General features: G+C 36.5%; 4 protein-coding genes across 7 annotated transcripts; 3 read left to right on the top strand and 1 right to left on the bottom strand.

The window, feature by feature from the left end:
* The first annotated feature begins 1,240 nt into the window (after window positions 1–1,240).
* Window positions 1,241–5,162, top strand: LOC132188142 (cation/H(+) antiporter 15-like). The gene is made up of 4 exons (XM_059602544.1): window positions 1,241–1,459; window positions 2,231–2,648; window positions 3,116–3,699; window positions 3,890–5,162. The coding sequence occupies exons 1-4, from the start codon at window positions 1,241–1,243 to the stop codon at window positions 5,105–5,107; spliced, it is 2,439 nt and encodes an 812-aa protein (XP_059458527.1). The 3' UTR covers window positions 5,108–5,162.
* A 746-nt stretch (window positions 5,163–5,908) lies between these two features.
* Window positions 5,909–8,074, top strand: LOC132187312 (arogenate dehydrogenase 1, chloroplastic-like). Its single transcript, XM_059601590.1, has 7 exons — window positions 5,909–6,171; window positions 6,243–6,411; window positions 6,570–6,725; window positions 7,318–7,400; window positions 7,486–7,555; window positions 7,687–7,761; window positions 7,854–8,074. Exons 1-7 carry the CDS (start codon window positions 5,993–5,995, stop codon window positions 7,926–7,928), a joined length of 807 nt encoding a protein of 268 aa, XP_059457573.1. The 5' UTR covers window positions 5,909–5,992; the 3' UTR covers window positions 7,929–8,074.
* Window positions 8,075–8,578: 504 nt separating this feature from the next.
* On the top strand, window positions 8,579–11,268 carry LOC132187311 (arogenate dehydrogenase 1, chloroplastic-like). Of its 4 annotated transcripts, none has more exons than XM_059601587.1 (8): window positions 8,579–8,760; window positions 9,216–9,642; window positions 9,763–9,931; window positions 10,032–10,187; window positions 10,522–10,604; window positions 10,684–10,753; window positions 10,855–10,929; window positions 11,008–11,268. In XM_059601587.1, the coding sequence occupies exons 2-8, from the start codon at window positions 9,464–9,466 to the stop codon at window positions 11,101–11,103; spliced, it is 828 nt and encodes a 275-aa protein (XP_059457570.1). In that variant the 5' UTR covers window positions 8,579–8,760; window positions 9,216–9,463; the 3' UTR covers window positions 11,104–11,268. The 4 variants fall into 4 exon arrangements, with proteins under 4 accessions (XP_059457570.1, XP_059457569.1, XP_059457571.1 ...); XM_059601586.1 differs by having other exon boundaries at window positions 9,211–9,642; XM_059601588.1 differs by having other exon boundaries at window positions 9,190–9,642.
* Window positions 11,269–11,811: 543 nt separating this feature from the next.
* LOC132188391 (protein RETICULATA-RELATED 5, chloroplastic-like) lies at window positions 11,812–19,126 on the bottom strand. Its single transcript, XM_059602828.1, has 7 exons — window positions 18,429–19,126; window positions 17,542–17,671; window positions 16,316–16,846; window positions 14,920–15,027; window positions 14,186–14,734; window positions 12,684–12,797; window positions 11,812–12,195 (listed from the first exon to the last, which is right to left on the bottom strand). Exons 1-7 carry the CDS (start codon window positions 19,043–19,045, stop codon window positions 12,049–12,051), a joined length of 2,196 nt encoding a protein of 731 aa, XP_059458811.1. The 5' UTR covers window positions 19,046–19,126; the 3' UTR covers window positions 11,812–12,048.
* Window positions 19,127–20,702: the final 1,576 nt, after the last annotated feature.

Genomic DNA, 20,702 nt, shown 5'->3' with positions numbered 1-20,702 from the left:
TGCAGTAAAATCAGCCGAGGACTTTTCCTTGACAACTTGCACGTGATTTGTGTGGATAGCAAAAATTTTATATTAAGGAAGCTTTATATTAAGCAAGTCTCCTCATAATGGTTAATGATTGACAGCAAAATCATCAAGCAAAAATGGAAAATTCCAAACATGCAGCGTAATCAGCGTACACAAGCTTCCGTCATGCACAGTAATTTTAGAAAACTTTTAGATGAGGGATTACTAAATACAAAGGTTCAGATAGGATCCACCGACTAATTTTCGGATCCGTGTACTGTATTCACAGAAATTTTTCTACACGGATCAAGTAAGTCTCTAGCTTCGTCAGAAGGGTGTGGCCCCAAGAGGCAGGTAGCAACTGGGCTCTACTCCTTTAGACCACCGAGCCAACCCTTTCATATGCTCAAAATTTATTTCTATTTGTTAATAGTCATATAGCCGCAGAATTTTATCGTATACTCTCATAGCTTTCGTTTCATTCGTAAATCCTAGAAAATTATAAATTGCCATTTTATGTCCCTCTGTATAGCTAATTCTCATTACCAGAGACTCAGAGAGTTCAGCTTAATTCAGATCTTCAACAGCATCGACGAGCTTTTCCCTCGGATCTCCCCGGCCAGGACAGTTTCGTAACAATTTTCACCTAAAAATCACATTCATACAATACCGCCCAATAATAATAATAAAAAAGGCATAAAAATTCATCAAATATCCACTTGATCTGCTTCCTCATTGCAAACTGCTTTGACGTCCATGAGTGCTCTAAGCTCTTGGTTTGCACAGACCCATGTTGGACTTGTGAGCAAAAATGGGTGAGAGAAGATAAATAATGCAGTGAAACCTGCTCCTGTCAGTTTAAGAAACTCAAATCTTTAAGTCAGAGAGAGAAGGAAAAAGAAGAAGAAGAAAAACCAGTAACCAGTAACAAGACCCGACTATTGAGGGGGTCGTTTTCCATGTCCAATATATATTGACCATTTTCCTTAAAAAAAAAAAACAAAACAAAACAAAAACAAAAAACAAAAAAAGAAATATTGGCCACATTCATTTTTAACCGTACAGAATATTTCGGAAACCACAACCAGAGGTTCTGTTCCATTCTCCACACACTCTGTCTCTCTGTCTCTTTCTCTCACAAACCAACGTACACATTCTTCTTCTTCTTCCTCTTGAAGCAATAGTCTTCCTTGATCCTCCTTTGAAGCAAATAATAACTGATTAATAAATTACAATGTCGGTCCAAGACATGATCGTGGTGATAGGGAACAAGACTATGTTATGCAACGATCCCCGCCGCATACCAAACAAGAATCTCTGGTTTCATGGCAACCCTTTGGAATCCCCTACATCTCTTCTGTTGCTGCAGCTCTCTGCCATTTCCATAGTCTCGCAGCTAATCGATCTCTGCCTAAAGCCGCTCGGGCAGTCGACCATTGTATCACAGATTTTTGTAAGTTTTCTCTTCCATGTTCTTTCCCAGTTATATATATTATGTTGCATGATTTTCATCTTCTTTTTCGCTCTTTGACCGTAGCAAACTAATATGATATAATAAATCTCTATAGCAAATCAATCAAAATACACACAGCAAAATTAAGAATACTTTAACCATAAGTTAAAATTTTGTTTGTTTGTTTCAGGTTTTTCAATGTTTTGTGCGACTAAAAATGATAGTCAAATCTAAAATTTTGGGTTTGACCAGAAAAAAAAAAAAGAAGCTTCTCTAGTTTTTGCAAAATAGTTTTTCTTTTTTATAAACATTTTTTGAGTTTGACATTCCCCTTCTCAAATTGAGGTTGCTGGGAGTATTTGGCCGTTTTCGCCGTAACTCATTTTCCATACAAACTTAATGCTGAAAAATATTTTCAAGTGAAAAAATGATTTTCGTTAAAAATATTTTATGGAAAAAAAACATTTTAAGTTGAAACAAACGGAACCTGATCAATAGACAATTATTTAAAAAGTTTAAACTCTTAAAAAAATATAAACTTAATTATTTAATTAATACTTCAACTGCCCGTCATCTAACATGCAATAAGCATGTTTTGGAAACCATATATATTTTGTAAGCTAGCAGAAAAACCAAATGCTCAATTGATGCAATTGAGGGGCACAGGAGCGTACACAAGAAGAAAATGTAATACAGCTTAATTATATAAACTAGATAAATCTCATAAATTATTAATTTTCGTTGTATTTGACAAATCATTCATGCCAAAAGGCTGGTATGGTATTTGGGCCATCCCTTCTAGGGCATAAAAAGATAATGGCATCAAGTTTGTTCCCGGCAAGAGGGAGCATGGTGATTGAAACAGTGGCAACGTACGGCCTCATGTACTACCTGTTTTTAATGGGAGTTCGGTCGGATTCTACGATGATGATGCGGCCAGGACGACAGGGCTTGATCATTGGATTTTCAGTTTTCTTTTTCACATTTGTACTCTGCGGTTTAGCAACCTTCATTTTAGTGAAATCGCTACCTATGGAAGCCAGTATATCACACTCCATCTTCTTTGTGGCCGGGGCACAGACTTTAACAGGATTTCCGGTCATCTCTTCCCTTCTCAGGGAGCTCAAGATGCTAAACACCGACATCGGCCACCTAGCACTCTCTTCATCAATGTTTTGTGATGTACTTGGTATTGTTGGAGTATAATTGAATTACCTTAAATTTTTAAAAGGATTTTATGAGTAATTTAGTGTTAGACAATACTAAATCTTGCTATTATTTCTTGATGATAAGTTATAATATAAATGTATCCTTATTTATAATGAAACTATGACAGGTGGAGAGAATGTGATTTGATATCATTTCTACATGTCAAAGTTTCACTATAAATAAAGATAATTTGTATTGTAATTTATCATCAAGAAATAAGAGCAAGATGTAGCCCCTGGTAACTCCAAGAGGTTGGCCCAGTTGGTGAAAGCCTGAAACTTTTAGTACTCCTTAAGGTCTTAGATTCGAAACCCACTGACTGCAAACTACCTCTTGGGGCAAACCCCACGGGTGAAAAGTTGGTGTCAAATACTGAATTACCGGTAAAATTGTGATTCTATTTCTTTTATTTTCTTTAATTTCTTTTACGTTCATGAATTTCTTCAGGTATTTCCATGACAGCGGTTGCTTTGTCCATAATGGGACCCAAGACCAGCGGCCCACTAACACCGTTGTACTCAATTTTATCATCGGTTGCACTTGTGGCTACCATTGTATATGTCTTCCGGCCAGCAATACTATGGATGTTAAACCGTGCACCAAAAGGGAGACCCATGAACGAGATGTTAATTCTTAGCATCTTTGTTTTGGTTCCCTTAACAGGGTTCATGAGTGAAACCATCGGCCAACATTATGTTTTCGGGCCATTAATTCTGGGTTTGGCTGTTCCAGACGGGCCGCCGCTCGGAGTTGCGTTGGTAACAAAACTTGATACTTTTGCGTCCGGGTTGTTCTACCCGACCTACCTCGCAATTAGCGGGCTGCGAACGAACATCTTCAAGATTCATTTCCAGGGCCTAGGGGTGGTGGGCATTGTTGTTTTCTTCTCTTGCTTGGTCAAGATTGGCTCAGTTATGGTTCCAGCCGTCTACAGTGATGTTCCTGTACGAGAAGCTTTCGTGCTTGGGCTTATTATTAACGCCAGAGGCATCGTGGAGCTTATGGTTTTCAACTTGTGGAGGGACACCATGGTATGAACAAATTAAATAGTCAAGTAATTAATAAGTGATTAGTTATGTTGGTATATGATTATCAAAGAATTAATATGAGTTCCACCAGCTGTCTTCATATATATTAATTTCTTAATTTCATTGCCAAACGTTAATTAATTAGTAGCTAACCCTGAAATGGCATGGATCCGGAGCTCTTTCCAAATGGCAGGTTCTGACGGATGAAGGATTTGCTCTGTCGGTGATCTCAGTGATAATGGTAACTGCAATCATAACGCCATTGATAAGAATCCTCCACGATCCTTCAAGGCAATTCATTGCAATCAAGAGAAGTACCATCCAACATACGAAGCGCGAGGCAGACCTCCGAATCTTAGTCTGCATCCACAATCAAGACAATGTTTCTATGATCGTAAACCTCCTTGAAGTTTCCGGTGCTACCGAAGAGAGCAAGATCGCAGTAATCGCACTTATCCTCGTTGAGCTTGTGGGTAGAAGCGTTCCGGTTCTTGTTGCCCATCAACCTCATTCAGCCCTTCCAACAAGCACATCATCGACAAGTCGAATTATCAACGCCTTAAGACAGTTCGAGAATCAGAATGAGGGCTTCGTCACCGTCGAACCCTTCACTTCCATCTCACCCTTCGAAACAATGCACAGTGACGTCTGTCGGGTAGCAGTGGACAAGAGAGCCACCATGGTGATTTTGCCATTCCATAAGCAATGGGCCATAGATGGCTCCATTGGGTCAGTTAACAGAGCATTCCGGGGTATGAACGTCAAGGTCCTCGAATCCGCGCCGTGCTCTGTCGGAATCCTCATCGATCGCGGCATCCTAAGCGGCTCGATATCGCTTCTAACCGGTCGTCCGTTATACCATGTTGCTGTAATCTACATTGGCGGTGCAGATGACGCAGAATCACTAGCCTACGGTTCTCGCATGGCCAAGGAAGAAAGCGTCGATCTCACAGTCGTCCAGTTCCTCCTCTTCGGAGCCGAAAATACTAAAGACAGGAAACGTGACAGTGACTTGATTGATGAATACCGGCATGCTAATGCAGGAAATGAACGATTTGTGATTATAGAAGAGGTGGTAAGAGATGGGTCAGATCTTGCTTCATCTATAAAAGAGATGGTAGATTGCTTTGACTTGATAGTAACAGGGAAGGACCACCCAGCATCCTCTCTTCTTACAGGACTTGGTGCTTGGAGCGAGTGCCCGGAGCTCGGAATCATCGGCGATATGCTTGCTTCGCCAGACATTGGCAGCACAGCATCAGCGTTGGTGGTCCAACAACAAAGATTAGGAGGCAAGTTAATAAATCGCACCACGCAGCCTGCGGTCGGTGATAGAGACCAACTCATTCACGATGTCGCTTATGATGAACCATCAAGAGGATCCTGGTCTATTTCAATGGGAAGAAGCTAAATATAACGGTTGAGGTTCCAGATTTTCCCTGTAAATTAAGGATATATACTTGTAATTTGTAAAGTTCCATTGACAACTTTTGCAACCTAATTTGGTTGGAGAAGCCAGTGGATTAGAGCAAAATTCAGGCTTGTTGTCTGCTTTACAACTACCATATATTTGTGCATCTCAACTGCATTGATGGGTAGGCCATCATACAAAATTAATTCAAACTTCACATGTTATCTTTATCACAAATTCTTATTATTTAACACTAATTAACCACAAAAGACTAGGTGTCTGATTGAGTTTGCGTTTGAAGGGTTTAAAAATGCATTTAACACTTAAAAAATCTGTTTAAACAAAAAAAAGTACATGTTTAGTAAAAAAAAATTAAAAGCGCTTTTAAGGGTCCAAAAAACCTAAAAATGACCAAAATACATTTTAGCAAAAATTTAAAAATGAAACTTTTGTCAAAAAAAAATTTTTGACTTAAAAGTTTTATTTTTCAAACACAATATCAAACATGCTCTAGAATCTTAGATCTCTCTTACTGCTCTCAAGCTATTTCTATGTCTCAAAATAATTAAGTGTCACTTCTTATTTATATAACTTTTGTGTTTATAACCAAAAGTTATGAGTTCGAACATTAATTTTGTTAATGAAATATCTCATGAGATAAACATTACTTATGGAAAGAGAATTTAAATAAAAAAAAAAATGTTAAAATATTAATTAAATAATTAAAAAATAAGCGATAATATAACTCCAATGATTTGAACAGTCAAATTATGGACAACCAAAAAGTGGCTGTAATTCAGAATAGGCTGCGCGCTCGGGTATCAAATACTTATCTCTCTCTCTCTCTCTCTCTCTCTCTCTCTTCTCCTCCTCCTCTTTTCCACCATGTCTGTTTCTTCCTCGCACTCTGCGGCCTCAAGAATTCTGAAAATAGGCATAGTAGGCTTCGGGTCCTTCGCACAATTCCTGTCAAAGACCATGATCAGGCAAGGCCATATTCTACGGGCAGCTTCTCGAACAGATTACTCTAATCTCTGTTCACAAATGGGCATCTCATTTTTCAGGTAAACACAAAAGATCTTTGACGAATTCATAGTGATAGATATAACATGAGATATGCCTTGTAATCTTTCAGGAACGTAGATGAGTTGCTTGAAGCCGAAAACGATGTCATTCTGATATGCACATCAATCCTATCTCTGTCGGAGGTTCTCCGGTCACTCCCACTCCATCGTCTGAAACGGCCAACACTTTTCGCTGATGTACTCTCAGTCAAAGAGCACCCAAGAAACGTTCTATTGCAGGTATGCATACATAATAGATCCCCGTTTACATTAAATATTAATTTCTTCACGAATTTGGTTAAGTTATACATATGGTTAAACATGTTCATAAGTATACAAGTCGTCTTTATTTGTTGTTGACTTGTAATTATGTTGCATATATATATATATATATATAGGTGCTGCCAGCGGAATGCGACGTGCTTTGCACGCACCCAATGTTTGGACCAGAAAGTGGGAAAGATGGGTGGAAAGATCTAACTTTGATGTACGAGAGAGTCCGAATCAGAGATGAAGCTATCTGCTCAAGCTTCCTCCAAATTTTTGAAAGCGAGGTACTTTGATTAATGCTATTTTTCATTAATTTATTTATCGTATTTTAAGTGGCTTTTTGTATATGTACTTATAATAATTAACAAATGTCAAACACTTCAAATACATCACATCAAAAATTATCTTCAAGTGAAACTAATCCAATGATACAAAAATTTTATTATGATAATATCCAAATAGTTTGTTACCAAATTAAATATAAGCAGGGGATATAAAATTTGTACATGTACATGTCATGAAGATATCCATATTGGCAGGAAACGTTTGTTGGTTTTGGTGATAATCGAACTCTCTGACTAAGCATGACAAATAAAGGGTCACTTTTTTATCCTCAAGGACCTCAACCTAATCATGTCGACAAAAGAAAGTTTATTCCCCCATCATCTATGCGTCTTTAAATTGCACAATGCTTTTTGGAAAACGCCAAGAAAAAAGCGAACGCTAAAAGTATCAGAGACAAGGAAAAATCAGTTCCCCAAGCATATATGCTAACTCTAGCTAGCATCATTGGGAGGTCTTAAGAATGTTCATATGTTGGCTGAACATACATAAATACATATGTTGATCTTTTTGTATAATAAAACTGTACATCAGGGTTGCAGAATGCTGGAAATGTCTTGCGAAGAGCATGATAAAATGGCAGCTAGGAGCCAGTTTATAACTCACACCATTGGCAGGTATATACAGCCCACCTAATCACATATGTTAAACTACTGGAAAAGCTCATCATGATCATAAAACTGAGGCTTCCAAATTTGACAGGATACTATCAGAAATGGAGATCCAGTCCACATCTATAGACACAAAGGGCTTTGAGAGACTTGTTCAATTGGTAAGCTCAATCAGTTTAGTTCCTACGTATATATATATATATTCTCTTCTTTCCTTCTCCTTTTTCAATAACCACACAGCAAAAAGAAATGCATTAATGAAGAAACACACTAACATCAAAACTAAATGCAGAAAGAGAGCACCATGAGAGATAGTTTTGATCTGTTTAGCGGGTTATTTGTACATAATAGGTTTGCCCAACAAGAGGTACGGACCAGTTTGCCTGTATCTTCTTTCTGTCCTTCACTTTTAGTAATAAATCAATAAATCAAGGTTTGACTTTTTACTTTATCATGCAGCTCGAAAACCTTCAACTCGCCTTCAATAAAGTCAAACAGAAGCTGGTAGAGAAGATGAATGAGGAGCAGAATTGAATAGGAGTACTCTCATTAGCAAAGATGTATTAATAATGACCCTTTACGCATTTCATATATATTGTTTTTGAGTTTTTCTTTTTTCTTTTTTTCACTCTTCCTAATTTTCTTATAATTGATGGATATAGAGGCTTTTCTTTTTTCAAGTATTTGTTTTAATTTTGTCCCTCAAACCTAAATTTTTAGTTCATCCGAGCATGGTGAAATGGAGAGATCTTATGATAGAACCAATGAAGGAACAAATCTATCATTTGCTGACTAAATGGAGAGATCTTATAATAGAACCAATGGAGAGAACATCTCTCCATTTTAAGAGAATGGAAGAACATTTATTTTAAGGTCAAAATTTCATTTCGGTGCATATGACATTATAAATTGTGTCGCGTTATTTAAGAAAAGATGTAATAATATATATTATTAAATCTATGAAATCTAATTTAGACTCCCAAATGGATCATCTAATTTCACTTATCCGAAATTTTTTCCTTTTTTTTTTCTGTTTTAATTGATTAATTAATACCTTCGAGGTACATAGATTTTTAAACTTGAACCCACAATTGCAATAATCAGAACTTGTGGATAAACCGCAAAATTAGACAGCGACATCGATCATAAGCATATATAGCAATAGTATAATTCCCACCACCCAACCCCCCCTGTATTTGAGAAGTTTTTATATGTCCTCTCTCTCTCTCTCCCGATCCGTCTTCCTCCCTACACAAGAAACAGAGCATAGAGCTCTTTCTCTCACAGTCTGACGTCTCACTCTCACTCTTTCGTCTTTCTCTCTCTGCAAAACAAAGGAGACTAAAGATCAGTAGAATTTCAACAGGTAATCTTTCACTTCCTCCCTTTCGTCTCTCGCTCTCTTTCTCATGGTTTCCTCTCTCTTGTGGGTAAGCTGGGTTTTGCGTTTACACGATTTATTGTGAAGAAATCTGATTGGACTTCACTTATTTGATGGGTTCTGATCGAGAGAAATCTGATTTATGTGATTTTGGTAATACTGATTGAGAGAAATTGATTTTAGTGATAGTTGATAAATCTTCAAGATACCCACTTAATAAATTAGCAATTTTTTTTTTTTGAGAATTCTGGGAATTTAATTATAGACCGTAAACCTCTGTTATTTTGATTATGGTGGGTTGTGTAGGCTAGAAATGAAGTGAAGAAAGATTTAAAATTTTTAAAAAGTAGTACTTAAAAGGCTTAAAAAAAACAGATTTTTCTCTTCAAATTCACAAAGAATGCTCACGCGCAGGAGAAATTTGTTTGAATGCAGAGCAGCTCAAGAAGCCTGTACATGGACCCCCCAACAATGGCTGTGGTTCAGGTATCAAGCTGTTCGTCATCCTGCAACTGGTCCACTAAACGACAAAGCAAGACTTAAATTTATTACGGACCTACTACGAAATACCGAAAAGGTTGTCGACACGCTACGCTCCTAGCACTTAGCTAAATCGGAGGATAAAAACGTGTTTGACACAAACACGTATCTTTCTCTCTCTCTCCTCCTCCTCCTCCTCCTTTCCACCATGTCTGTTTCATCCTCGCACTCTGCGGCCTCAAGAATTCTGAAAATAAGCATAGTAGGCTTCGGGCCCTTCGCACAATTCCTGTCAAAGACCATGATCAGACAAGGCCATATTCTACGGGCGGTTTCTCGGACAGATTACTCTAATCTCTCTGCCGAAATGGGTATAACATTCTTCAGGTAAACACAAACGCGTCCTTTACAAATCCTTTGAAGAATTCATGTGTTAAGGCACAAATGGGCGTGTATTATGCCTTTTAGTCTTTCATATATTGCACTCTTAAGTTTAAGCACTTGCAGGGACGTAGATGCGTTTCTTGAAGCCGAAGACGATGTCATTCTGATATGCACATCAATCCTATCTCTGTCAGAGGTTCTCCAGTCACTGCCACTCCATCGTCTGAAACGGCCAACACTTTTCGTCGATGTACTCTCAGTCAAAGAGCACCCAAGAAACGTTTTGTTGCAAGTATACATATAGAATATATCCCCGTTTGAATTATATATTAAAATTTCTTCATGAATTTGTGTTGTTAAAACATGTTCACATATGTATTTGTGATGCATAGGTACTGCCAGAGGAATCCGACGTGCTTTGCACTCACCCTATGTTTGGATCAGATAGCGGCAAAGATGGGTGGAAAGATCTAAACTTTATGTATGAGAAAGTTCGAATAAGAGATGAAGATATTTGCTCAAGCTTCCTCCAAATTTTTGAAAGCGAGGTAACATTCTCCAACGACACTGCCGTTAAAGGTTTTATCCAAGTGAAACTAATCCAAATTCCAATGATAGAAATATGTTATTACGATAATATCCAAATAGTTTGTTACCAAAATATAAGCAGGGGCAAAAATGTGTACATATACGTGTCATGAAGTTATCCAGATTAGAATGAAACGTTTAATGGTTTTACACACGATTCACCAGCCGAAACTTTAACTAAACGTGAGACATGCTGCAATCTCTCTCTCTCTCTCTCTCTCTCTCTCTCTCTCTATATATATATATATATAGTAAAGCACAAAGGCTTTTTGAAGTAACAAAACTGTACATCAGGGATGCAAAATGCTGGAAATGTCTTGCGAAGAGCATGATAAGATGGCAGCTAGGAGCCAGTTTATAACTCACGTGATTGGCAGGTAGAGCCCACCTAATAACATGTTTTAAACAACTGGAAAAAGCTCACCATGATAAATCTGAGGCTTCCAAATTGGACAGGACACTATCAGAAATGGAGATCCAGTCCACATCTATAGACACAAAGGGATTTGAGACACTTGTTCATTTGGTACGTATATATATTCTCTTCTTTCCTCCTCCTTTCTCAATAACCGCACAGGAAAAATAAATTCAATGAAGAAACACACTAACATCAAAAACTAAATGCAGAAAGAGAACACCGTGAGACTTAGTTTTGATCTGTTTAACGGGTTATTTCTACGTAATAGGTTTGCCCAACAAGAGGTATGTACCAGTTGCCTATGTTTTTTTGAAAAGTTATAAATCAATAAATCAAGGTTTGGCTTGTTACTTATAATGCAGCTCGAAAACATTGAACTTGCCTTCAATAAAGTCAAACAGAAGCTGGTAGAGAAGATGAACGAGGAGCAGAATTTGAACGATGCTAAACACCGATGAAGATTACTCTCATTAACAAAGATGTAATAATGACCTTTTACTCATTTCTGTAAGCTTTGAGAATTGCATTTCTCCCCATGAATATTGTGTGATCATTGTATTGTATTGATATATATAACAACTATACAAGTATACAACTACCATCATTATGAGTGGTTACAACTATTCACCTTCTTGGAACTATACATCTTTTAATGTTTTGTACTCAATATTCAATATATTGTGAGATCTCATTATTGATGTGAGTTAGATCTTTAACAATTTCATATATATTCTTTTAAGTTTTTCTTTTTTCTTTTTCTGTTTCTCACTCTTCCTAATTTTTTTATAATTCATGGATAGGCCTTGCATAACATAATTATTGGCCAAAAATATGTCACCTACACCTTACAACTTTTTTAATTTCAAGTGATTTTTTTTTTTTTTTTAATTTTTAATTTTGGTCTTACAAATAGAAATTTCAATTTGACACATTCGATTTGACCTTCTTTCCATTTATGCACCTTTGGTCCCTTGTAAATTATAATCAAGAATGAACTGCAGACCACAGATTCAATACACCAATCAGTCAATCACCACATAATCACATATCTTGTTCAAGGAGTTCCAAACTTCTAATTCTCCGCCAATAGCAATGTTACAGGTAATTTCGATATTTAAATAAGACAATTTGTACGGACGTTTTATCTTCCAGAGCATTGATCTCAAACATTTGATGGCGGTTTTATATTCTTTCTTAGTACCTCCTTTCTAAAACTCACATGAAACTGTCCTGCCCTTATATTCATCAAAATTGAAACATCTATATTGAACAATTTACAATCAGGCCAGGGAAGAGATGGAATCAGTATAAAGACCATAATCTACCTCTTTCAGTTCTCTCCTCTGCAGCTTTTAAAGAATGAAATACAAATTGGTATTAAATTGTGAAGTCAGATTTTCACCTCATGGATTCTTGATTTCATCCACAGTGGCATCTTCTGTGTTGTTGCATCCCAATGCAGCACGTTTAGGAGAATCTGGTCTTTCATAAGAGGGTGGTCCACTCCTCCGACTTTGCAGTCCAGTAAACCGTGCAAGATCAACCCATTGCTGCAGCATCAAAGAGAGAGACATCATTGAACAAATATTGGACAAAATATTATTCAAATGCATTAATGGTGGGGTGAGGATCCAGCAGGAAAGAGATATCACGACTGAAATAACAGTACAATGCAAGTATCCGAGCCATGAGCACCAAACTGGCAAACTAAGATCAACCTAAATGCAAAACCACCACACTAATCAAAACCCAAAAAATAAATTCACCGATTCAACAAATGTTTTACTTAAATAACAATGCACGAATGTTTTGGTAGCCGGCTTTCTTTTCTTCTCTTGTGACAAGCATAAGCAATCTAATAAATAAATTACATATTTCATACACATAAAATTATGTGATGAAAGGTTTCTGTATTGGTTCTTGGAAAGAAGTGTATGTTGCCATAACTTCATATGATCCATTCAAAAAGTAAAGGAATAAATGAAACAAAACAGAAAGACAAAGGCTAGACCATATAGAGCATCAGGATGATTCTAACCTGAGTTCCCCAATAAGAGTTGACTGTCCGAGCAAGAAAAGATAGCATATTTACAAATAATATCTGAGAAGAAAATTGATCGGAAATCCGATGCTCCACTATTCCAGCAATAATCTGCATCACAATTCATTTTGATGTTATTATCGAACCAAAAACTGATACAAGATTAAGATGAACATATAACATACTTTCATGTCAATCTTGTAAGGAGAGATAGTGCCAGTTAGTACTTTTTGATAGCTTTGGAGCTTCATATTCACCTTACAAACAGGTGAATGTGAAGCTCATGCCAATTTAATAGGTTATAGAATGAACATTGAAGGACATTCACAGCCTTAGTTGAAACTTTAAACAAGTGGCAAAGGTATGCCATGGACAATGGTGCAGATTTGAGGCTTTAAAAGAGTATGAAATAATAAATCAATAGACGGGGTTTGGGGGAGGGGAGGAAGTGACAAAAAGACAAAACATAGCAACTTACAAGAATTAATTTTAAAAGGTATTATATCCTTGACAAAAAAAAAAGGCCTAGCAGACCAAAAAACACCATATGCATTATATCCATCTTGACATAATCAATGATTGATTGAAAGATTAATCTCAGATTATTTCTAAGAACATAATTCTAACGTAAGAATAACGTAGCAGGCCATTTCCAAAAAGAAGGAAGCCTTTCTCAATGCCATTAAAAAGAGCTGTCATTATAACTGACCTATAACTTACATTACACTTACAGACTATTTGAAAGGGAAATTTTAAAATATCTCTTTGGATTTTCATGCGACTTCAATTTACTCCATGGGTTTGTAAGATCAACTTTTAACTCAGGTTTTTTTGCGTTTTTCAATTCACTCCTTCAGTAAAAAAAAAAAAAAAAGGCTTGCATTGCATTATGTTAATGGCACGCAAGCAATTAGCTGCGTCACATGTGTCATGCATGTTCACCGTGTTAAAAAAATTCATTTGCTAATTATATTTTAAAAAATAAAAGATACAAGAAAAGAAGTGGCCTGAAATCTCCATGGGGGTTGCAGGACCACCCCTCTTAGGGGCGGCCCGGGCACCCCTCACCTGAAGGCGGTTCAAGCCACCCTTAGGGAATTTCATGCCACCCTTTTAAAAAAAAATCTTGAATTTTTAATTTTATTTTTTAATATAATTAGAAGTTAATTTTTTAACACTTGGCAAATTGCTTATGGGCCAATAACCAGGTTAATGTCACATAAGCAGTTTTTGGCAAAAGGAGTGAATTGAAAAATGAGAAAAACCTAAGGAGTTAAAAATCAATTTTAGAAACCCAAGAAGTAATTTGAAAACACACAAAAACCCAGGGAGCTCGACCAAAATTTCCCTAATAAAAAAAATAAAAAAAGAAAGAAAAAGAAAAATGAAGATATATGGTCACTATAAAATTAATCTTTAAATTAGTGTAGACGAGTTGTAACGACAATGCTAAAATAAAATTGATTAGTACAAGCATCTGAAATAAGTACCCTCTTTACCTGATAACGAAGATTTGCCGATGTTCCAAGAAAACATCCATAGACAACTGCCGTTTTGAGTATTGGTGATCTTTTATTACGTTGATAAGCACCAAGTGCTGGATTGAGAAATCTACGAATTGCATATAAAACATTTGAGGCAGCCACAGCTCCAATGCTGGAAATAAATCCAACACTAGCAAGTTTCACACCACCAAAAAGCACCGATGCAACTCTGTGACTAAGATTCCAGTCCTTCCCAGCAGGAATTTTTTGAAAAGCATTATCAGGGATGGAACCAAGGAGACCTTGCAAAGCATCCATGCTGTCAGGCACATTTATCTCATTAGCAAATGAAAGGAACGACAGAGTTGGGGCAGGAAGCCAAACTGTGAAGAAATCAACGACCGATCCTCTGACAGTATCCGTAATGACATAGTCAAGCTCTTCGAAGAAATTTTCTTTACGCCTCTCGTACTGTGCTAGGAGAGTAGTTGTTATAGATATAGCTTCTTCTATAGCTAATCTATGCAAGAATTTGGGATCTGCCAACAATCTTTCCCTGAAACCCTGCATCACAATGAGCTATGGTCAACTTATGTTTCCTTCCCTATCACCAACTGTTTTCTCCATAGCATCAGAAAATAAACAATTGGTGCGGTCTTATGATATGCAAAATTTTACAATAAAACATGAAAATATCTTGTCTTGATCAAATACTAAAATAAAGATTTCACTTTCACAAACTGAAATACCTGGAAACTGTGAGTCAGTTCTGAAATAAGAGGATATTGCTCCAAATCAAAGAAGTTCTGTAGTACCTCAGGTGATACTAAACCAAGATCAAGTCCTTTTTGAAGGTCCTGAAAAGCATATCAACATTATAGTCTTCATGAGACAAAGGAAGGTCATTAGGGAGATAATTCTTACATAAAGACATTCCTAACTTGTAAACCCAACAAAACCACCACATTTTACAACTTCCCTCCCTTATAAATGAATGTAATGATGCCCAGATTCGTTATGCCTAAACCAAACCATAATAAAGTAAGAGGTCAAATCTTAATATTTGATCGTATAATTTCCCCAATTCCTTGATTAATATATATACAAATAATATATCAAAATATATAGATAATTGCAAGATTTTGTTTTTTTTATAAGTATAATTGCAAGATTTTGTATCATGTATATACTAAAGTTAGTTTCACCATCAACACTAGCATATGATATCGGTTCAGCATCTTATTGACAAAAAAAACATATTTATTAAATTAAAAAGTATCTAATTATTGATTACTTTTGACTTTCAATAAGAATAAATATCATCAAAGAAGTTCAAAATACAATTTTATTTTTTAACCAGGTACATTTTAACAGATTGAGCAACTTATGTTGTTTACATAATTAAGTCACTCACATATTCAGATTATCATTCTTTTTTTTAATCAAATTCTAATATTGGTTTACAAATGACATATTACTTCTTCTCTTCATGTTTCATGCCTAATACTTATTGCATATAAAAAAATAAATACCACCTTGTGCGACCATGAATCTCAAAAAGGTGATTCCTATAGACACGTCAGAAAGAAGAACTTCTAAGGTTACATTATCTTGGCTTGTGGAGGTCTTTACAGGGACAGGACAGTCCTCCAAAATATTGTTCTGGAATCACACCCTAAAAAGTAAAAAGTATCATCCAGGATGTTCTGGAATCACACCATAAAAAGTATCATCCAGGATTTTCTACTCCTTCAACCTAACATAAATGGAAATCTAGAAGTTGCAATTGAATTTTCAATACAGTTTCCATGCTAGTTTTTACGTGATCATTTGAGAAAAAAAAGATAAATAAGTTGCAAACTGTTGGATCTTAATTAACCACAAATCTGTATGGAAGGAAACTAACTGAAGGCCACCAGTATTTATTTAGTACCGAATTTATTCAGAAAAAAGTAAGAAAGCTTTAAAGAGTTATAAGATTCATCAATTAACCAGAACACTCAAATAACAGTTCAAATTCCAGGACATCAGATTCTAATTTTTGCAGTAGTATATCCAAAAAGAAGACAAAAATAAGAATCAATGAAGTCGAGCAGATCAATAGTAGGCATCATATTTCGATGAAGACCATTAAGAACAGCTAACCTGGGGAAGAGCATCTCGCCTCCTGCCAGCTGCATTCATTACTCGAGCAATTTCAGCACGGTCAAAACAATTTCTACTGCAGGGTCTAGCAGCAGAATACCACAAGAAATCAGCAACAGGAACTTCTCCCTCAGTCCTTATTTCTTGCCTTTCAGGATCAAGTAATATAACCACCTGGTTTTTCTTTTGCATCTTTTTTGAAATTCTTGCTGGCAGCCCAGTCCCCCTAGATCCATACATGACATGGCTTGCACCTGTTACCACTACTAGCATACCAGTCACTCCTCCATCCACCATGTTGTGTAAAATGATCTGGGACATGGTATATTCCTCAACCACTCTTGCTTGTGCAGATAAGTATGAGCCTGGCCCAAAAGGAACAGATAGACTAGGAGAATTCATATCAGTTGGTGATCTGCGTGAGATGGAAGTGAAGCCCGAAATGAAGCCCGAACCGGCTGGAGGAGCATATACTCTACGATCGGCCTTTGAAAGCCCATGAATTCCTTTTGCTTGGACAGTTCTTAAAACCTAATAATATCAGAATAATTTTCATGCACTCCATAGTTACTACATCAACTCATGCATAAGACGAGAATAAAACGGCTGCAGCTGAAAGTGGTGGAAGAAAGTTTGGACAGTAAAGGAGGATGAGCAAACATTCTGTTCCTTTCATGATCGCAGATATGTATCTGAAAATTGGACTATGAGATCATGCACCATCACACAACCAAGAAATATAAATGAAGAAATTGAGAACACTAATTTTATCTGTCTGTCAAGCATACATGACAGCGTTCTTCTGGGATATAATCAACTGTAAAATAATTCTTGTTGAAATTACCATTAAGTAGCTTTTTGAGTTATTCATCCATATATCAAGCGAGAAACAGTTTACTTTGCAACCCTAGCTTTTAGGTACTAAATATGCTACAGCTCAGGAAACAATATCAAGAATCAAGCCCTTCATTTCAGATTGTCCTATTGAAGCAGGTTCACATGCTTAGGATCACACCTACTGGTTTTGCACCTATTGTTTTGCTATCAACACCCAAACCACCCTCAACGCCATATTGGTGGATTCTTAGATCTGAGTTAACTTGCAAGGAGTTGATGCTAAGCTAATAGATTACTTTGTTTTCTACACATATATATCATATTAGTTCCTACCTAAAGGGTCATCTTAGCAAGGTGCCAATTGAGTAATGTGAAAAATGCAAGAGTACCTTGAGCGGAGTACCACAAGCAACAAGCTGAATTCCATTATCTCGACAGTAGCTTAGAAGAGGCTGATACTCCTGCCAACGTTGAGGCGGCCAATGTGATGCATAAGACTTCAATGTTTCTCCATCTATCCTGCCATCAAGTACAGGCCTCAATATAAGTAGTGCAGAAATGTTATAGAAGATGAATAAAATAGAAGAGGTCCAATGCCAATGTTAAATAAATTGACTATACTTCTTAGAACCTAGAGGCGGATTATGTTAGTTTAGGACTTTTCAGTTGAGATGTCCTGCTTCCAACATAAATGTGCGTGGTAAAGCTTGTCCAATCTCCTCAACTTGACAGCTAAGCTCACAAAAAAAGTCACATATTACTAAACCATCGATTGTCACAATCAACCCAAACACGAAACAAAAGTTAACAAAATATTGTATCTGTCAAGAGGCTAACACCACAAAATGGCTATTCAACGTATAAAACTTAATAAGTAAGGAATCTTGGATCACTAAATAAGTCATCAATCCGATTCGCCCACATATTGAAATTCTTCTAAAGTCCTCCATTTCTCTTCAAAATTAAAATTAAAATCTCAAGCTGGTTAACCAGTAATAATGCTCGTGATTTGACTTCAAAACATAACATCGTTCACTACACACACACACAATATGTTTATCATATACAAATATAACATCAAGTGATACATGAGCCAATACGGAAATTACTCAAAAATTAATCAAAACTACTCAAACATAAATCAACTAAATAGAGTCAAGCACCGCGAACCATCAGAACAAGCATCAGTTATAGTGTATCGAATTATAGATGTATATATATGTGTGTCTCTCAGAGTGTGTGTGTGTGCAGGTATGGAATTCGGTCAGACCAAAACCTTTTATCCATATACTGATTGAGCTGCTCCTGCATGTCACAAGGAAATGTCTCCAGAGCCAAAGATATGGTTCTATCACACTCTGCGCACCGTTTCCTCAAGTTCCTCACAATCTCAAGCTCCAATTCCTTATCGTCTCGGATCGGTACGTGCTCGGCCTCTCCTAAGTACACAATCCTCGCGTTCATCAGCTTATCCCACACCTTACTCTTATCCTTTCCCACCGCCATCGGCTCTCCGATCCCCGTCGCGTCGTAAATCCTCGAAACTATCGGCTCCTCCTTCTTCTCCTCACCCGTCGGAGCCGGCAGGGCCTGCGATTTCTCCGGAGCCGCCGTGCCGGTCGCCTTGTCCTCCGCTCGCGCCAGCGCCGATCGCAGAACCCACGCGCCGGTGGCCAGAACAGGAGCGAGTAAGACGTGCCGTCTTGAATGTTCGACGCGTGGACTTTGGTTCGCGCTGACTGATAGTATGATGTGGCGGCGTTTCCCGGCGAGTACCTGCCGGGAAACGATGTGGCGAAGAGGGTTGACAGGTGGAGCACATGAGCGGCGGAGACTAGAGCTTGTATGTAATGGTGGTGGAGTGTCCAAACCTGTGTAGGTGTGGGGCTTCATTTCGCGGCAAGGAATGTTCAAGTTCCGAGTGCCACATCGTTAGAGAGAGATAATCATTGATGGATTGAATTTCAGCCTCAGGTTAGTTTTGTTGTTTTCTGTTCGTTGGATGACTATTGACTAGAATTTTTTTTTGGGTGAGTTGCATACTTGTAATTCTCTTTGTCACATATATTCGTAAAGACTGAATAGTAGATAAAGTGATATTTAGTTATAAATATACTAATAAATCTTATATTTGCTCTGAATTTTTTAAAGAACAGGCTTTATTTATTATTATTATTTTTTTTTAACATTTTTGCGCAAGAGGAGAAAAATTGAATAGAAATTCGAACTAATAACATCTGTTTCATGAAACGTAATTTTTAGCCAATTAAACTATCACATAAAGATAAAATCACAAAAATAGTAATAACCATATAGAATAAAGATTGTGCAAAGCCTAGCCCACATATCGAGAGGATTGGGTTTTATTTAGATTTTAGATATGTGATTTTAAAACATGCATTTAAATGTTTAGTAAAATCACAATTTCAACTTTAAAATTGTGCATTTTAACAAATTCACACATTTACTTGCGATTTAAAATGTTTTTTTTTTAAATCGTAACTTTTTAAAAATGTATTTTCATGTGAAATAATGTTTAATGAAGCGAATGTCACTAGTTTGAATATTCTCTCTCTCTTCTCTTGTATGAACATGTAAAAAAAAAAAATTGCAATGGTAAACGCACTCAATTTAATAGACCAAACTGCGCTTCATACTCACTATCCTAAAAGGAGATCTCACTTTCGTGGTGTTTTCTCTTCTTAGTCTCTTTAATCTTCTTAAAAATCAGTTAAGAAATGAGTCACACGAAGTTCTTTATCCATCATATTAGGCCGCTCTCTTTCATGACTGCATTCTTACTCGACTTTTATCTTCATAATTTTCTTCAAAGTACCGTGTGGTGTTAATTATTTGTCTAGTTTGAATTTTTCGGTTAAATTGCATGTATTCGATTATGTTGTTGTTTGTAGTTTGTTTTTAATTTTATTTTTTTTATAAAAAAAATTAAAAATGGATACGCGTCTACAGTAGGGCCTACCACTCTTTTGTGGTGTTTTCTCTTTGGCAAAGAGTCGGACCGGATCAGACCAAAAATCAAAATAATTATTTTCAAAATCAACTCTAACATTTTTATTTTTTACATCACATCAATTATTTTTTATTATTATTCAAATTTAAAAAACTATTATAAAACAATTTTTTTTTACTTTCTTATACAAAATATTCTTCTTTTTTTTTCTCATTTCAATTAAATCTGCTACAGTACTATTTCATTATCTTTTTCCATTCCATTGCCAAACACAGCCAAATTATCTTATCCTAAGAAGTGGTAGGCCTGCCGTTCAATTAGTTAAGCGGTTCCTAACTTCCTACGTGGTTCTCCATTATTAATTTCTCAATTATTAATCCTCAACGGCAACACTGCCAACACTACAAAATGTCTGCAGTATTTAGTTATGATAAAAGGCCAATCAATGAACTGCACAGCCCCACTCTTTGATACAGAGTATATCAGTCCCCTCTTAACCCCTTAAATGACTGTATACTTTCTAAATTATCAATTATGATAATTTACTCTCAATCTATCAAAACATTAAAAATATATCCT

This window comes from Corylus avellana, chromosome ca7 (assembly GCF_901000735.1).
Source record: "Corylus avellana chromosome ca7, CavTom2PMs-1.0".
NCBI classification, from domain to species: domain Eukaryota; kingdom Viridiplantae; phylum Streptophyta; class Magnoliopsida; order Fagales; family Betulaceae; genus Corylus; species Corylus avellana.
This window is presented reverse-complemented; position numbering and strand designations above follow the sequence as displayed.

Bases quoted from the DNA above. Each gene is read 5' to 3' on its own strand.
- LOC132188142 (XM_059602544.1), top strand. From the start codon at position 1,241: ATGTCGGTCCAAGACATGATCGTGGTGATAGGGAACAAGACTATGTTA. The intron at 2,649-3,115 runs GTATTGTTGGAG...GAATTTCTTCAG, and splicing joins AATGTTTTGTGATGTACTTG to GTATTTCCATGACAGCGGTT. The intron at 3,700-3,889 runs GTATGAACAAAT...TCCAAATGGCAG, and splicing joins ACTTGTGGAGGGACACCATG to GTTCTGACGGATGAAGGATT.
- LOC132187312 (XM_059601590.1), top strand. From the start codon at position 5,993: ATGTCTGTTTCTTCCTCGCACTCTGCGGCCTCAAGAATTCTGAAAATA. The intron at 7,556-7,686 runs GTAAGCTCAATC...AACTAAATGCAG, and splicing joins TTGAGAGACTTGTTCAATTG to AAAGAGAGCACCATGAGAGA. The intron at 7,762-7,853 runs GTACGGACCAGT...TTTATCATGCAG, and splicing joins ATAGGTTTGCCCAACAAGAG to CTCGAAAACCTTCAACTCGC.
- LOC132187311 (XM_059601587.1), top strand. From the start codon at position 9,464: ATGTCTGTTTCATCCTCGCACTCTGCGGCCTCAAGAATTCTGAAAATA. The intron at 9,932-10,031 runs GTATACATATAG...TGTGATGCATAG, and splicing joins CAAGAAACGTTTTGTTGCAA to GTACTGCCAGAGGAATCCGA. The intron at 10,188-10,521 runs GTAACATTCTCC...ACTGTACATCAG, and splicing joins TCCAAATTTTTGAAAGCGAG to GGATGCAAAATGCTGGAAAT.
- LOC132188391 (XM_059602828.1), bottom strand. From the start codon at position 19,045: ATGAAGCCCCACACCTACACAGGTTTGGACACTCCACCACCATTACAT. The intron at 17,672-18,428 runs GTTTTGGTCTGA...ACTTGATGGCAG, and splicing joins AATCAGTATATGGATAAAAG to GATAGATGGAGAAACATTGA. The intron at 12,798-14,185 runs GTAAAGAGGGTA...ATTGTGATGCAG, and splicing joins CGGCAAATCTTCGTTATCAG to ATTATTGCTGGAATAGTGGA.